At 44.9% G+C, this 18517-nt stretch overlaps 1 protein-coding gene across 1 annotated transcript in view; it reads right to left on the bottom strand.

Annotated features, from left to right (window-relative positions):
- Dhx35 (DEAH-box helicase 35) overlaps positions 1–17854 on the bottom strand; it is a 74788-nt gene extending 56934 nt beyond the window's left edge. Inside the window, exons 1-3 of the mRNA XM_008849582.1 lie at positions 17735–17854; positions 9679–9812; positions 3829–3921 (exon numbers count right to left, since the gene is read on the bottom strand). Of these exons, the coding sequence (XP_008847804.1) occupies positions 3829–3921; positions 9679–9812; positions 17735–17774 (267 nt within the window). The 5' untranslated portion in view covers positions 17775–17854. The remainder of the gene's footprint in view (positions 1–3828; positions 3922–9678; positions 9813–17734) is intronic.
- Between the last annotated feature and the right edge of the window lie 663 nt (positions 17855–18517).

The following is an 18517-nucleotide window of genomic DNA, read 5'->3' as shown; positions in this document are numbered from 1 at the left end:
TAAATAAATAAATAAATAAATAAATAAATAAATCTGTCTTAAGCTTAGATGGTCAAAGTTTAAAGAGAAAAATGTTTGTAGTTAGAAATTATCTACCCCAAGAAACTTACCAACTACAAAGAGACAGAAAGCAGCTTTACAGGTGACACCTGGCACCTAACCTGGCATCCAAGGCTGGCATCACCACCAACAGGATCAAATCTTTGATACACTGCACACCACCATTTCTGAGGTATTCTTGCAAAAATGCACAAGCTTTTTCTAACCATGAGAGAGTATAATAGAAACCTACATAGAGAGCCGTTCTAACAAACGAATGAGAAGCCAGGCGTGATGGTATACTTGCCTTTAATACCAGCACTCGGGAGGCAGAGGCAAGTGGATTTCTGTGAGATCAAGGCCAGCGTGGTCTACATTGCAAATTCCAGGCCAGCTGGGGCTGCAGGGTCTCAAAACAAAACAAAACACTCAAACAACAACAACAACAAAAATGAGTACTACTCTATACAAGTGTCATGGTCATGAAAGATGAGGGAAGGGAGGCCCTCCCACAACCTGGAGTAGACTAGAGAGAGTAGCTCACTAAATGCTATTTAGGATCCTGGAACAGAAAAAGCAACTTGGTAGAGAAAACAGACAGGGATTTAGATTCAACCTATAGTCTGATTCCTGTACTAGTATTAGCACCCCACTTTTCCTTACTGCACCAAAAGTAACACAGGGAGCAAAAGGGACTGTGCTCATTTCTGTGACTTTACTGTTGGTCTAAAACTAACAAAATAAAGTCTAAAAATGACTGTGAGGAACAAAATGTACACAATACAAGTTTTTCACTACAAAAACTGTAAAGTGTCTCATATTAGTTACAGACACAAGAAAATGCCAACCACTCCAATCAACACAAATACACAATGAGAATTACAAGAACATAAGCTAAGGTTCATTGAGTGCCTCTCAGCACCAGAACACTGCGGAGTACCTTCCATGCATTTCCCCAAGTAACTAACCCTATAACAAATCCTACAGGGACGACAGCAGCAGCAGCACACAGATGAGGGAACAAAGAGGTCACATGCCCAAGGAAGCAGATAAAAATTTAAGAGCACAGGGCTGGAGAGATGGCTCAGTGGTTAAGAACACTGGCTGTTCTTGCAGAAGACCCGGGTTCGAATCCCAGCACCCACGTGGCAGCTAGCAACTGTCCATAACTCCAGTCCCAGGGGATCTGACAGCCTCTTCTGTCCTCCGTGGGCATTGCACGACATGGGTGCACTTACCTACATGCAGGCAATACACACATACACATAAAATATAAATAAAAAAATCTAAGAGCTGGAGTTCAAGTCCAGCAAACCAAAGCCTTGATCAGAGACCACAACTCAACCATCCAAATTCAAGCAAACATACCCAGATGCTCTCTGAGCAGTAGTGCTATGTGGAAGACACATAATTTCCATAAAAATAAAATATACTATGCAACTGGCAGCTTAAAACTGCTGCCAGAAAGATGGGCTGGAGAAGGTTAAGAGCACTGGCTACTTTTTCTAAGGATATGGGTTCAGTTCCCAGCACCCACATGGCAGCTAACAACCATCCACAACTCCAGTTCCAGGAGATCCAATGCCCTCTTCTGGCTTCTGTAGGCACTGCAAGTACATAATACACTTACATATGTACAGGCAAAATAGTCACACATGTTTAAAAAAAAAAAAAGATAAATACTTAAAAAAAAAAAAAATAAATACTTAAAAAAAAAAAAAAATTGCTCCCAGGAAGAAAATGTCAAATGCTGCAAAGGAGGCTAGAGAGACTGATAGGTCATGGTAGAGTACACACTGCTCTTTCAGAGTACCTGAGTTTAGTTCCCAGCACTCATGTTGGGTGGCTCACAACCTTCTGGAACTCCATCTCTAGAGGGTCTGATGCCCTCTTCTGGCCTCACAGACACAGACACAGACACAGACACAGACACAGACACACACACACACACACACACACACACACATACACATTTTTTAAAAAGCACTGCAAAAGCTGGTGCAGGGCTGACATAGAGAGCCACAGTATCAAGGTGGATGGTCACAGGACCAGAACCTAATCCTGTATCAGGTGTCTACTGTTAAAGAATACCCAGATGTGGTCTTCTAGATAAAGAAAAATAGAATAAGAACTGAACCATTAATGGTATTAATAAAACTTGGTTTAAAAAAGCTTTTTTTCAAGCCAGGCATGATGGTTCGTGCCTTTGATCCCAGTAATTAGAAGGCTGAAGCAGGAGGATCATGAGTTAGAAAGTCAGCCTGGGGTATATAGCAAAGGAGGGAGGGAGGGGAAGACAAGAAGAGGGAAAGAGAGAGTAAGAGAGAGGTGCCAGGCGTGGTGGCACACACATTTAATCCCAGCAGAGACTGGTGGATCTCTGTGAGTTCAAGGCCAGCCTGGTCTACATAGTGAGTTTCAGGCCAGCTGGGGCTACAGAGAGACCCTGTCTCAAAAAGACCAAAAAGACAAGACAAGACAAAGACAAGACAAGGACTGAGACTACGAAATCACCAGAGGAAAATGCACAGGCAGCACCTGAGGCAGCAGTGCAGGCAGTGCTCTCCCGGACAAGACCCCACAAGGACAAGGACAAGGACAAAGACAGACAGACAGACAGACAGACAGACAGACAGAAAGAAAGAAAGAAAGAAAGAAAGAAAGAAAGAAAGAAAGAAGAAAGAAGAAAGAAGAAAAAGAAAGAAAGAGAGAGAGAGGGAGATTATAGACCACTGCAAAAAAAACAGCAACTAAGTTCCAGTTCTAATCTGTGGCATCTCAAAACTGGTGTTCAGTGCTTCAGCATCTTGGACTTTTCCAAGGAAAAATACTATGTAAATCTGCCAAAATAGTCTGTTGAGAAAAGCCCACTCTGTTTATCTTCAGTTCCTCAGTCTTTCCAATTCTCCTAGGCAATAATGCAAACTTAGCTTAAATCAAAACAGTGACTGTCTTTCTCAGAGAAGGGGAAATGAGTGGCTAGCAGAAAAGAGACGAGCCCTCTGCAAGAGGAACAGCAGGAATTTGGACCAGTAACACAAACAAGCCTAATGCTGGCCTCATTTCCAGCAGCAAAGCTGAAGAGATTCATTTTGCAACATTCCTCTGTACATTTTGAATTTCTTACTGTGTAAATATATTTCTTAGCCAAAGAAAATGTGTATATATATATATATATATATGATACAGTTCCTTAAAATAATTAAATTCTAATGCACATGCACTTAGACCCAATAGTTCGAGACCTACTGGTATTTATTCTAAAAGTATACCTACATGTGTATCAGGTTAACTCACTACATTACTGTGATAATACAAAACTAGAAATGCAGATCTCCATCAACTGGGGATTGATAAAATAAATCATCTATGTAGACTAGAATCTATGGAACTGAAAAGAGAACAGCACATTAAGTGAAGAAAAGGCAAGGTGTATCAAAACATTCACGCTTCAAAAAGGAGATACAGGGGCTGGAGAGATGGCTCACCAATTAAGAGCAAACACTTCTCTTGAGGAGGTCCCAGGTTCAGTTCCTAGCACCTACATGGTGCTAACAACCACCCAGAACTCCAGTTCTAGGGGAGCTGATGCCCTTTTCTGGCCTCTGCAGGCACTGCATGCAGTTGGTACACTTACATACTCATACGCATAAAATAAAAATAAATAAACCAAAAAAATTTTTTTTAATCTGAGGTGATTTCCTGAGAGGATATGAAGGAGCACCCCCAAGTTATGAAGTCCTCCCAACTAAACCTGCACGAAAGGACACCTATTAAACGCATACTCACCTGAGGAATCTGGGTGCTCTTCCCACATCCTGTTTCTCCAACAATCACCACGGTCTGATAGTTTTCAATCAAGTATAAAATGTGATTCCTAAGCTGGAAGAGAAGAACTAGGTATTATGAGTAATCTTATTTTGTCTCAAAAGACCGAAACAAAAATATTTCAAAGTTGTGAAATGAACTGCTTCAAAAGGAAAGTAAATTTTAAAAAGAACTAGCAAAATGTATTTCCAGCTCACAAGTGCCACTGGTGTCGGTATGAGCTCGGCTACAAGCAAAATACTTGAAGAATGCATAATATTCCCACTCTCTGATTCAAGATTTTCACTTATAAAAAATAATACTACAAAAAAATCAAAAATAAATAAATTTAAATATTTTAACACCCCACCCAAAAAAGTAATGATACTACAGATATACAGGTACACAAAAGGTTTATATAAAAAGTCAGGCATAGGCACAGCCTGACAATCCCACGCCTGTAATCTCAGCACTTAGGAGTTAGAGACAGGAGGATCACAAGTTCAAGGTAATCTTCAGCTTCATAGCAAGTTCAAGACCAGCCTAGGCTACATGACACCCAGGATCAAAAAAAAAAGTATATAAATAATTCTCATCCAAAAATTATTTATTATAGCCAAAAATTCAAACAGCCTAAATGTTCATCAACGGAGTATGGGCGAATCAGTTATGAAATGCTCAATAATGGAACAACTCGGTTGTTTAAAAAACAAATGTCTATTTGTACTACTATACAAATCTCTAAGATATACTAAGAAAAGAGAGCAAGGAACAGAAAGTGTGAATGATGTACTTGTATGTGTGTGCGTGTGTCCCTGTGGATGTGGTGTGGATGTGTGTGTGTGGTGTACACACACATGTGCAGATGCCAGGGAAGGACACTGGGTGTCTTGCTCTAACATTCCCCTCGTTCTCCGTTCAGACAAGGCCTCTTGTTGAACCTGAAGCTGGGCAGAAGACAGCCCAGAAGCCCCAGTGACCGTCCTGTCTCCACCCCCAGAGCACTGGGGTTCCAGGCACATGCTGGGTCATATCAAACTTGTTAACATGGATGCTGGGATCTGAACTCAGAGCCTCATGCTTGTAAAGCAAGTGCTCTTATCCACTCAGCCATCACCCTAGGCCCCTAGTAATTGCTTTTTTTTTTTGGTCTTTTTGAGACATGGTCTCCTTGTACCCCAGCTGTCCTGGAACTCACTATGTAGACCAGGCTGGCCTTGAACTCACAGAGATCTGCCTGCCTCTGCCTCCCGAGTGCTGGGATTAATCTTTAAAAAAAATTTTTTTGGTCTTTTTGAGACATGGTCTCCTTGTACCCCAGCTGTCCTGGAACTCACTATGTAAGACCAGGCTGGCCTTGAACTCACAGAGATCTGCCTGCCTCTGCCTCCCGAGTGCTGGGATTAAAGGCATGCTCCACCACGTTTTTAAAGAAAGGAGTAAAGAGAAAGAGAGCAACAGAGAGAGACATATAGACACTCTTTGGGGAAAAATAAAACAAGAAACTGTAAACAGTGCTGCATCCAAGTCAGGGGAAGGATGGGGGACAGGTATCTGAAGAACTTTGGATTTTGTAAGCACGTATGCATTACCTAATTAACTTTTCTGTTCATGTGTTTTGCCTGCATATATATGTGAACTATGTGTATGCAATGCATGTGGTGGCCAGAAGAGGGCGTCAGATTCCCTGAAATTGAGAGTTGCAGACAGTTGTTAGCCACCATGTGGGTGCTGGGACTCGAACCTGGATTCTCTGTATGAGCAGCCACTGTGCTTAACCATTGAACCATCTCTCCAAACCCCTAATTTAAATTTTTAAAATGTATTAACATGTGAAAAAAAAACAAAACTAAAACTAAATTAAGCTGGGCATGACTGTACACGCCTTTTAATCCTAGCAGTCAGGATACAGGCAGATCTCTGTGAGTTTGAAGGCAGCTTGGTATACATAGTGAGTTTCAGGTAAGCCAAGGCTAGGCTACATAGTGAGACCCTATCTCAAAAAAAATAAATCAAAGTTCGCAATGAAGTACCCACAGGTAACTGAGACTCCTGTACCCATTCAGCGTGAGCAGAAACTGGCTTGGCCAGTAAAAAGCCACACGGATAACCCCAATGTCCTACCCACTTAGCTTCAGAAGGCTTCTGAAGCAAGGCTAATTACAGACACCCTTCCCTTGATGGCTGGAAGGGAAGGAAGGCATTCCGTGAATGCCTAATTGGGAAACCTGCCTGGGGCTCCCTCTTCCCATCAGCACTCAGCACATCTGTAGCTGCACACACCTGAACCACCCAAACAACCCCGAGGTGTTTAGTGGGGATAGGAAGAGTTGGGATACTGCAGGTTCTATATGGCTTCTGAATCTGGCATCTAAGGTCCTCAGGCCTTCCTTAGTGTGAAAGTCTTTTGGGAATCACTCATTAAAAGTGAGAATTCTGGCCCTACCATCCAGGTTTCTAACCAGGAGGGCCGGGTAGGACCAAGGAATCTCTATGTATACACATGCCCTAAGAAGATTATACTGCAGGTGGTCTAATAACTGTCAAATAATGGCCTGGACATGCCTTTCATGTTGGGCGTAGGGAAGGAAAAGCTGCTGATCTCTGCAGTCATTCTGTAAATGGCAAATTCACTGGATGAACAGATGACTGGATGGGCAGCCAAAGAAAACTTGAAATATGATTTAAATAGCTATAAACAGAGAACCAGATAAGGCATTCTGGAAAACACAAATAAGAAAAGCAAAGGAGAGGCTGTGGAGATGGCTGTCGTGATGTAAAAGTGCTTGCCACAAAGCCTGATGACCCAAGTTCAATCCCTGGGACCCACATAGTAAAAGAGGAAAACTAATTCCCACAAGCTGCACATATGCACGTAAGTCCTACACACACCTACACACACACACACACACACACACACACACACACACACACACTAAATAAAAACTATTTTTTGAAAAAAAAAGTAAATAAAATTGATTTAAAAAAGCCATGTACAGTCTGTTGGAGGGAAATTATGAAGGGCTAATGACTCCAGGTGTGATGGTACACACACCCATAATCCCAACACTCAGGAGGCTGAGGTAGGTTGGTGGGAAGGTGGGAGGAAGGCAGGGAGGGTGGTTTGGAGGTAAGTGGAATGTTCAGGTTTGGTCTGTACTGAGTTCAAAGAGGAACAGTTAGTGCTCCACTGTGAGAGGCCTTAAATGCAAACCTAAAGTCTGGACTTGACCTAGGAGGCAGCCAGACTGCATGCATTTGTAGAAAAATGGGCAGCAGCACACAAAACTGACTTGGACAGGTTGGAATCGAAGGCAATAACTCCAACTTCATGTGCTTCAACCTAATGGGTGTCAGAAGTGTTGTAAATGAAATCCAAAGTGAGACATGGAAAGATGTGACAGAAAGATGGCTAGTGTGGAAATAGGGAGAGGCACAGTGCCATCACCAGGTTCAGCAAGCCCCAAGAATGCCAGTGAGGACCGCATGAACTTCAGACAAGAGACCTGGCATAAGACACCTTTGTGCAGCAGTGTCCAGAGACTGAAAGATACCAGCTGCGGAGGGTAGCTGAGGAAGCTGCCTTGGGAACACATGGGGAAAGGGGTGATCTCAAAGGCTGCCTGCTGTCTGAGTCCTAGCTTCTATTTACTGTTGTTGCAGTGATGCTGAGGCACAAACCCAGACTCTCGCTATGCCTGGAAGGTGCACTACCACAAACTTTCAAAGCTACCTTTACTTTTAGTTCAAACAGGAAAGAGAGTGAAGGAATAACTGTCTTTCTTATCTAGATCTGTCTTAACATCCTACAAGATTTCAGCGGCTCTTGGGCTCTGTTTTGCTCTATGTCAATAACTACACCTGTTCTTTTCTTTCTGAGTCTATCAATATAGTTCAACTTGCTTTTATCTATGTTTCATTTAACTTATGCACACTTGGAAAATGGTGAACAGTCAAAAAAAAAGGTCAAAATTTAAATACTCAGTAAACAATAATGAATGCCCTTGTACTTGAGCATTTACTGCGAGTCAGGCTCCTTACTAAACACTGCACCCAGTATCTCACCCAGGATGCCCAGCACTCCTACAAGGCGGTGCTATTAATCCCACATCACAGATAAGGAAATGGAAGCTCACAGTGGTGAAGCAAGTTCATACAGCACATGAATGACAAAACAGGGTAGAGCCCTGAAGCCTACCCTGGAGGCCAGAAGCTTCATCACCAGGCAAAAGCGGTGGCCTCAGTGGTGAGAAAGCAAGAGTAAACATATCATTTCATCTCCTGAGGGTCCCACTCATTAACAGTCACATAGTATGGATAGCACTGGTCACCTGAGGAAGAAACCCAGACACTAGCAGGTCCTAATGGACTCAAATGTTTAGGGTCATCTAAAACTCCAACAGAGGCAACTTAGCTAAGTTAAGAAGGCGACTATTTCATAGCAATTTGGAAAAAGAACATATTAACAGAAGAGACCAACAGTCTAAGCTACATGTAAGAACTCAGCGTCTTACAGGCCCTCGTAGCACCAGCGTGTAATCCCAGATACTTGGGCAGCTAAGGCAAAAGGATCACAAGTTCAAGGCCTGCCTGGGCTACAGAATGAGTTCAAGGCTAGACTGTACAAGTGAGCAAGTTTTCATTTATATAAAAAAAAGAGTTAGGGGATATAGCTCAGGGCTTGAGGTCCTGCCTGGCTCCTTTGAGGTCCTAGATGCAATCCTCAGCACCACAAAAAGAAAAAAAGGAAAAAAACTTGGTATCTTTCACCCAGTTCTGTCAGGAGAAAGATAGAGAGGCATGTGTGCTGGTTACACCTACACAGGTCATTCCAAAGATACTACATGAGGCTGGCAAAACTCAAACCTCAGTCCCCTCATCAGAGGCTACCTGAAATCAGTATCCGCCAAGTACATCTGAGCCCACCTCTGAGCTACCTCCTCCCATGTGAAGCAGTCAACAGGTTCATTGACAGTGTCCATCGGTACTGAAGGACCACAGGTCAACATAAATGATAAGACTCAAAATGGATTCTGCTTACTTTGGTCTCCAGTGAACTGAGCATGACCATTTCATCAGCACTCCTACAGGCAAGTGTCTGGTAATCCCACAGTCCCAGAACTGTCTCATTAAGGCATAAGATCTCTTAATTAATCTCCAATTCACAGTTAACTTTGTTATGTCCTTAAAAAAAGCAGGGGCTGGAGAGATGGCTCAGCAGTTAAGAGCACTGGCTGCTCTTAGAGAAGATCTGGGCTCAATTCCCAGCACCCACATGGTGGCTAACAACCATCCATAACTCCAGCTCCATGGGAATCTGATGTCCTCTTCTGTCCTCTGTGGGCACTGCATGACACAGGTGCACTTACACACATGCAGGAATATACTCGTACATGTAAAGTGAAAATCATAAAAATAATATATTTTAAAATAAAGAAAGAAAAAGAAAAAGAAAGCAAAGGCCAGCCATGTGCTAACAACACATTGACTCTGGAGATGCAGATTCAAGTGCTACTGGGTCACTTTCTGTAACTGAAACTGTCCATAAGTGAAAGCAGTGAAGGGAGGAAAAGGTGCCTTTCCAGTTCTTCCTGTTTCCCATATGGAAGATCTCAGAGAAATCTTAAAGACTTCCCAGCCTTACAAGGTCTGTTCTCTCTCTCTCTCTCTCTCTCTCTCTCTCTCTCTCTCACACACACACACACACACACACACACGTTCACACGCTAAAATGGGGTCTCCCCAGCTCACTAAATCCTACTGAACTATTCAGTGGCAGTCCCCTGTCCCTTCAGAGTCAAGCTAGCAATACCAGCCACAGACTTGCCATACCTTGAACACTGGCAGCTTCTGCCTCTGCTGCTCTATAGAGAGGGCAGCATAGGGATTGTAAATGATGGTTGTCCCAGAGTTCTCAGCAACACTTTGTCTCTCTTCTGAGATGCTGACATCTGGCCCTTCTGTACCTACAGAAGAAATGCTTTTAGGTTCTCATGTGATAAACAGAAAAAGGAGTGTAAAGTTTACAATTTTTAAAGGCAGAAATACACAAAAGAAAATGCTTTTTATCTCAAACTACTGAAAAGTATTAAACTTTCAAGTTTCAGAAACTAAAAAAAAAAAAAAACCTAGGAAACCTAGGAAAAAAAAACCCATCAGAACACAAAAATCTTCCCTGAAAGCTTTGGTCAAAATGCAGAAGAAAGATCTGCTGGCTCCCACTGGCCACCCAGAGCTAGGTACCATGAACAAAGAAAAGAATCCCCAGCAGGCATTTGCCAAAGCCAAAGGCAAAGCCTGGTACCATAGAATGACAGCAAAGCTCTGAGACAAGGGGAAGACTGGGGCTGCCATGGCCTTCTTCCCCACCCTTACCCCTCCACCTCTGAAACTCTTCACAAGTTCCCTTCAGGTCCTAGGGTAGTTTCTCCTCAGGCTGCTGACATAGAAAGCTTAGCCCGCAGCCGCTCTGCCAGTCCTCCAAGCAAGACAGACAGACAGAGAAAGCAAGACACACTATGAATGCCTTGTGGCAGGCACTGCTCTAAGCACTAGAGACCCAGCCTTGAGAAGCATAGGCCGGCCCTCATGGAGCTCGCTGCCTCTTGCTAACTGCCTCTTACTCACTGCCTCCCAGGAGAATATGACTCGGTCCAGGAATGGCAGAAAGTGCCAGGGAAAGAAGAGCACCAGAAGAGGGACTGGGAGTCTCAAATGTGTGTTGTGTATGACAGTGAAGGGGACTCTGACCATGGGGGATTCATCCTCCCCACCCCTCACTTAGGTCCAGTGCTCAGGTTGAGCCAATCACCCATCACTGATGGAGTGGGACGCAGTGACGGCAGCCCCTTGAAAGAGAGCTGGAGTAGTTGCATGGGAAATAACACTCCCAGAAACACCTCAGACAGAATAACACCAGCAGCCACAGCATCCTCCTCAGGACAGCAACAAACTGGTCCCAGGTATGGTGACAAATAGAGAAAGTACATCCCATCCTAAAACCTGATGAAGGAAAGGTATTCGTTTAGCTAGAAAAGGAAAAGGCCTACTGAGAAATATGGGTTCCAGCTTTTTTTTTTTTTTGGTCTTTTTGAGACAGGGTCTCCCTGTAGCCCCAGCTGTCCTGGAACTCACTATGTAGACCAGGCTAGCCTTGAACTCACAGAGATCCACCTGCCTCTGCCTGCTGAGTGCTGGGATTAAAGGCGTGTGCCACTATGCCTAGCAGGTTCCAGCTTTAAGAATGGCTCCTGCATCTTTTGGGGGCTGGAGAAATGGCTCAGCAGTTAAGAACACTGACTGTTTTTGCAGAAGACCAGGGTTTGAATCCCAGTACCCACATGGCAGCTAACAACTGTCTGTAACTCCAGTTTCAGGGGATCTGACAGCCTCTTCTGGCCTCCAAGGGCACTGCATGACACAGGTGCACTTACCTATATGCGGGCAATATATGCATACACATAAAAAAATAATGAAAAAAAAAGAATGGCTCCCGCATCTTTTCATGCTGATTCTTCTGAGTGACCCAAGGACAGAGCTAATAAGGTACAAAATAAATAAGACATGAGGTAAACGACATGGTTCAGAATTCAGCCAAATATAAGGAAGATATTTCTAAAAAGCAGAGCTGTTCAGCAATGGACTGTGCTGTGTAGTAAATCAATAAAAATGCTCCTTTAATTCAGACACAGGCACAGCTTCCTATTGGGAGTGCTAGAGGGATAACTGCCCCAAACCAATATCTTCTGAGTCTTCTGAACTCAGACTCTGCAATGCTATGATGCTATATGAAGGTATGAGGGCTTTGTCATAAGAATATTAAGCTTAGTCATTCAGCTGTACTTGTAGTCCGGATTTTTGAAATAAGGTCTCTTTAAGGTTCAAGGTTGGCTTTGAACTCTCAATCCACATTGGGATCCCCAGCAGTAGAACAGGCATGTGCTACATGCCCAGTTCAAGTTCCCATTTTTAGGGGTTCCAGTTCAACTTAGCAATCTGATAAAGGATAGGAAATTCCTCCCAGGAAAAACATGCTGGGAGTCTGCGGACTCCCAGAACCAAGTTCACCATTAATACTTTAGATCTCCAGCCCCTTTCTGAGTACTCCAGGAACATGGCTGTGTTCCAGATGTTCAACACTGCTGAAAGGCAGGTAAGTGGGCCACTACTATGCTGTTTCTGTCAAAATGCTAACCTTCAAAGACTGTGCTGAGAGAAACAAGTTTCACTTCCTGCTTTTACCACTGCTGTATCATAGGACTTTCTGAACTCTTAAACAAGAAAACAATGGCAGAGAACACCTTATCCTCTTCTGCCCTGTTTTTGTCCTTTACAAGAGCAGCCAATGCTCTTAACCACTGAACCACCTCTGAGCCTCACATCTGGAATATTTTAACACTGTTCCTGCAAGGCCTACTTCCTTCCACAGCCCTGTCCAGGGCCCCAGACAATAGTCCCTCTATTGTCTCTAACCTAGAGCTTTTACAAGAACAGCTGCTGCCAATCAGTATGAGCTTTTCTTCTTACAAAAGACTTCATCTAGTCAAACAAAAACACCAGGGCTGCTTTCCCTCAATGCACACCCCACAGCCCACTCTGTTTATGGCTAGTGTTTAACTGGGAGTAGCATCTTGTAATTTTCACAAACCATTAACGCCTTCATCTCCCCATCTATAAAACAAGGCTGATAACAGGCTTCCTAATCCAACATCCCTGCAAGCTAGCTTCTCAAATGGTGAGCCATTAGTGGATACCAGGCTAACATGATGGCTCTTGCCAACACTCTCTTTAAAGAAGACAGAAATAGGGGCTGAGGGTAGATTTCAATAAGAGTACACCTTTATCATGCATGAGGGCCTGGGCTCACTCTTCACCATAAATAGAAGACAGGGAAAAGGAGGGGAAAGAGGGAAGAGAGAGGAAGAAAACAGAAATGTAATATTCCAAAAGGCAGTAGTATTTTTGCACAACTTTCCACTACGTATGTCTGCTAAATCACAACACGACATAATTATTTTTGTGTATGTGCGCATTTGTGAGGGCACACTTGGAAAAAGGTATTGGATCCCTTGGAGCTTGTGCTGGATAGCTTTAGTGTCAACCTGACACACCTGGGTTGAGGGAGCCTCAGCTGGGGAATTGCCTTCATTGGACTGGCCTGTGGTCATGACTGTGGGGCCTTCTTGATTGTTGAGTGATGTGGGAGGGCCCAGCCCACTGTGGGTGGTGCCACCCCTGGGCAGGTGGGCCTGTCTTGCATAAGAAGCAGGCTGAGCAGAGGCCAGGGGAACAAGTCAGTAAGCAGCATTCCTCCATGGCCTGTGCTTCAGCTCCTGCTTCCAGGTTCCTGCCCTGAGTTCCTACCTTGGGCTCCCAGATGAACTATGACCCAAGAGATGTAAGCTGAATAAAGCCTTTCCTCCCCAAGTTGGTAGTGGTCAGAGTGTTCTGTCACAGCAATGGAGAAACAAACCAGGACAGAGCTGGAGTTACAGGGAGTTCTGGGCCACCTGACACAGGTGCTGGGAACTGAACTCAGGTCTTCTGCATGAGCAGCACCATCTCTCTGAACCATCTCTCTCCAGCCGCACAACACAATTCTTACTGAGTCAAGTCAAAAACCTTCAAAATTGTTCAGTAACGTTTTTGAAAGGCACAAGGTCAACAAGAATTATCTGTTGTGTGAGCAATTAAAATAGACAGGCCCTTCTAATCCATGTGTGCCAATACATAAAGTGAAGATTTTTCTAGAAAAATCTCAGGTCATTCAAGGTTAGTACACCACATTACTAGGTTAGAAATCATGTTCAAAATAGTTTTGTTGTTTTGAGAAGAGAGATTGGTTATGTTGAATTTGGTTTTATGTATGTAGCTCAGGATAGCCTTTAAGATCAAGGTCTTGAGCTCTCCGTCTTTCTGCCTCAGCTTCCTAAGAGTTAGGGTTAAGGGCAACTGCCACCTCACCCAGCAAAACAGTTCAGTTCATTTAAAACATCAACCAAGGCAGGGCGTGGTGGCGCACGCCTTTGATCCCAGCACTTGGGAGGCAGAGGAAGGCGGAGAGCTGTGAGTTCAAAGCCAGCCTGGTCTACAAAGTGAGTTCCAGGCCAGCTGGGGCTACAGGAGACCCTATCTCAAAAAGGCCAAAAAAAAAAAAGATAAATAAATAAACATCAACCAAATTTTTCCCTCTTGAGAGCCAAGTTTGGGCATGGAACTGTAATCCCAGTTACTCAGAAGGCTGAGGTGGGAGGATCATAAGTATAAGACCTACCTAGGCTAAGAGAAGGATCAAGAGAACCAGCCTCCAGACCGGAGAGATGGCTTAGCAGTTAAGAACACTGGCTGCTCTTGCAGAGGACTCAAGTTTGGTCCCCAACACCCACATAGTGGCTAACAACCATCTATAACTCCAGTGCCAGGGTTCCAACACCCTCTTCTGAGACACCCACTGACACTGAAAGACACAGGTGCACTCACACACAGGCAATACACTTATACACATAAAATTAAAATAATAAATATTTTAAAAAAGAGAAAGAGAGCCAGCCTGGGCAACTGAAGGGAGATCCTGTCTAAAACAATCTGGCCACTCTGAGCCCACATAACAATCAGGTAAAGCTTAGTACACAGTATTTATCTATACACATCTATACAGTACATGCAAAAGCCCTCAGTTCCCATCACACACTATTTTATTAATCAGCTTCCCTTATTTAGACTGTCTAAAAACCCTACAGTCTTCTGAGTCTGCGACTCCTGGTCTACAGGATATGCTCACGATTCTGAGACCTAACCTTAAATCCAGCTTCAACCACCTCCTTGACCTGCAATTCTCATGGTCCATTTCAGGTCTTGAACTTGAGTTTGCTTCTCTATAAGAATAAGAGCATTCACTCATCACAGAGATGTTGTGACTAGTTGATAAGATGCTGTAAATGAGTGACCAGTCAAGGGCTGGATACAAACTTACCGAAGCTACTCAAACCTGCAGTTTAACTAGGTTAGCGGTTCCCAACCTTTGATGTATATGAGAAGCCCCCCAAAAGTTTAGAGCATACTACTGCCTGGTTCCTGATTTAATGATCACAGGTATGAAAGGACATCAGAATATTTTTAGTTTTCCAACTTGATTCAATTCTACAGCAAACTTTGAGACCCACTACCTAGACAGCCATCCAATCTAGAACTCAAGGAAGTTACTACTGACTGCACCTTCTCTCATGTTAACTTCAAAGTGTCTAAACCACACACACACCCCCACCTCACCCACCCTCAGCTCCCTGTCAGTCCCAGGCTAGAACTGAGGTTTTCAATATCCATCCTGGATTTTAGTAGCATCCTCTCTTAAGAGTGGTGCTTTCTGCCACACCACTGCCAAGGTAATCTTTCCAAAGTAAACCTCTGTAATTCCCCTGCATAAAACAGCAAAGCCCATATTCTTCTATTTTTTTTTAATTTATTATTATTCTCTGTGTGTGCATGCACATGCACGCACACCAGCACATGTGTATGGGCATATTGCTAGAGCATGTATGTGGAGGTCAAAAGACAACTCTGTGGAATCTGTCCTCTCTATCTACCTTTTGTGGGCTCTGGGGATCGAACTCAGGTCATCAGACTTCCACAGCAAACATGTGCTGATCCATCTCACCAACCTCGAAGGCCAAATTTATCCTGCCACTGAGACATTTCAAAATGAGGTCCCTTCCTACCTTTCGAGCATCCTCTCCCTCCACACCCCAAAATATACCCCGCTGTATAATACCATTTCATTATTGAGGTTTTTTTTAGTATTCTTCAGATACAAATCCCACTTTGCCTTTGTTCACACTGCACCCTTTGCCTGGAGTGTCACTCCCCTACCTCACCACACACAAAACCTTCCTCACCCCTCAATGTTCACTCCAGTATACTACTGTGTTTTCACACATTTCAATTTTCCCTCCTTCTATCCTTCCATATAATTATAATAGCTATGGTGCCTAGTGCCAAGAGATTTTCACACATTATTCTCATTTAATCCTCAAAAAATCCCATTATGACAAATTACGGATGGAGTAACAGACTCTACAAGTCATCAAGGTAGTAAGTAGTGGGCAGGGAAGGCACTGCAGTCTGGTACTTGAGACCATTTTGTTCTTTTTGGGACAGGGTTGCCCTGTAGCCCCAGCTGGCCAGGAACTCACTATGTAGACCAGGCTGGCCTCAAATTCACAGAGATCCGCCTGTCTCTGCCACCCAAGTACTGGGATCAAAGGCGTGCGCCACCACACCCGGTGAGGTCGTCACTACCTCAGCTTAAATTCTCTTCTAATGATTAGGACACCTACCTTCATATTCAACTGAGAGAATGCATTTTGAGAGCAGGGCCCTGATCACCCATACCCGTCTCCTGACCATAGGATTAGAAATTCAGTAAGAGTATAAAATGACAGGCCTGCTGCTAAACTCTTGAAGAAATAAATTACTTAATGGGATTTTAGCTTTCACTGCAAATAAAACCTTAGGATGGTCAACTGGCTGATGCTCTGCAAAGCTGTATCATAAAACTCTCACTAAAGAAACAAAATATAGTTTTTTAAAAAAGAAGTGCATCCTTTGCTTGAGTTTATTTCCCAGAACACTTATGCACACCATCAGAATTCCAGGGACCCACTCTAAAACACCCTTTAAAATCCTTCCGTGTCAGGCATCTTAAAGCCAGTAACTCACACACAGGAGGCAGAGGCAGAACAGGTAGATCTCTGAGATCAAGGGCAGCCTGTTCTACAGAGTAAGTTCCAGGCCAGCTGGGGCTATAGGGAGAACCTATCTCAAAAAGATTTTAAAAAATAAATAAGTAACTAGGCATGGTGGCATAGCACTCACCTTTAATCCCAGCAACCGGGAGGCAGAGGCTCGGGGATTTCTGTGAGTTCAAGGCCACCCTGGTCTACATAGTGAGTTCCAGGTCAGCTGGGGCTACAGCTAGACCCTGTCTCAAAAAGACAAATAAATAAGTAAAAAATAAATAACTAAATAGCTTTCCTTATATTACCTTGTCTGTCCCATACCTTTTATAAAGGTGCAGGTAGAGGAGAAAAATAAAACTGATACTTGTTAGGACACCTAGCGTATTTTGACAAGAAAGGAAGGGAAGGACAACAGAAGAGCGCAATCTAGTATACATAATTCCGTAAAACCTGATTAAGAAAGTGAGGGCAAAACAAAAAAGTATTTCCCGTGATAGTGATTTGTGCTAGCCTGCAAGTGGGTAACGGCCCATAACACGGAGGGAGTTTACTCTGTGGTTAACATTCCGAGTGGGCAAGACCTACCCTGAAAGACTCAACACACTTTCCCTTTAGGGGCAATTAAGTCCAGGAATGTGCTCTTGCCTCTACGCCCACAGGACAGGTGTCGGCACTGCCCACACTGCACATGTGAGGGGAGCGATGCTCAGAGGAACTGGCAAACTGCCCAAGGTCACCTACCGCGGCAAAGCGGAGGGAAAGCTTGAACACGGGTAGTGCATCTGGCACCACGGCTTGAGCTTTAAGTCCTTGGGGCTGCACGGCCTGTGGGGTCCCAATGCAGCCCGGGGCGGTAGCCAGGCACGCGTGGGTGCATCAGCATGCCCCATCTCCCGAGGGTGTCAGGACCAGGAACATGAAGCCCGAGGAGGCTGGGACCCGAACAGTGTCACAGAGATTCCGCCCGGGCTGGGGGCGGCCCTGACTCCCTCGCGACCACCAAGGGCGGCCGCGTCCACCAGCATCCACCAGCGTCCACCCGCATCCACCGCGCAAACGCGGGTTCCCAGCCCTCGGGGTCAGACCCACGGGCGGCTCCCCTAGGCCAGAGGTCGGGCCGCCGCGCCGGCCTAGGCTTCCGTCCCGAGCCTTACCGGGTCTCCAGAACTTCACGGGTCCCACGGGCGCAGCCATGCTGGGGTGAAAGGTCACGCGGAAGGCCCCGCCCCGCTAGTGGCGCGCGAGGCCCCCAGGGCTTAAGGGGCGTGGCCCGCGAACAGGCTCTGCCCAGGAGGCTCCGGGGAGGCCACGCCCTCAGGCACCGCCCACTAAGGACCGCAGGCCCGCGATTCGTTCAGTCTACCCGTTGGCCCCGCCCCAGCGAGCTCTTGGCACCGCCCTTAGCCCGCGTGACCCCCCCGCGCCGCCATATTGGAAAGGAGTGGGTGGTTCTCTTCCCAGCCTGGACGCTCAGGGATCCCAATAACTTCTAGGAACATGGTTGTGCCCCCTTGGCAGCCACTCACAAGCTCAAGGGCGCGCTTTACGAGGTGGCAGTTGGCTTGAGGGCCTTTGCCCGCGGTGTGCACTGAGGCGCTGCTTCCCGGATGAACTGAGACACGGATGCTCTTGATGCTAAGCTATCGCAGCTGCGTCTCTTTCAGGCCTCTTATTTACTGATTGGGGGATAACAGTGGTAACTGCCTCCAGTGCCTGAAGATTCAATTAATATTGGTCACAATTCTGTTCCCAGGTGTCACCGTTACTTGTGTCCAAGGCAATAGTAAGGATGGGGTGATTTGTAAGTGAATAAGCGCTGGGTAAGAAGTAGAGAGAGGTAATACTTATAAGCAAGTGAATCTATGTGAAATAGTATAGCCATCTTTAGGGACCTTGAGAGAAGTGTCGGAAAATGGGGCTGGAGGGAGGGATTGGGT

The sequence above is a fragment of the Nannospalax galili genome, unplaced genomic scaffold, assembly GCF_000622305.1.
Source record: "Nannospalax galili isolate Female #2095 unplaced genomic scaffold, S.galili_v1.0 scaffold765, whole genome shotgun sequence".
Classification (NCBI taxonomy): Eukaryota; Metazoa; Chordata; class Mammalia; order Rodentia; family Spalacidae; genus Nannospalax; species Nannospalax galili.
The sequence above is the reverse complement of the archived record's forward strand: the minus strand, read 5'-3'. Positions and strand labels throughout refer to the sequence as shown.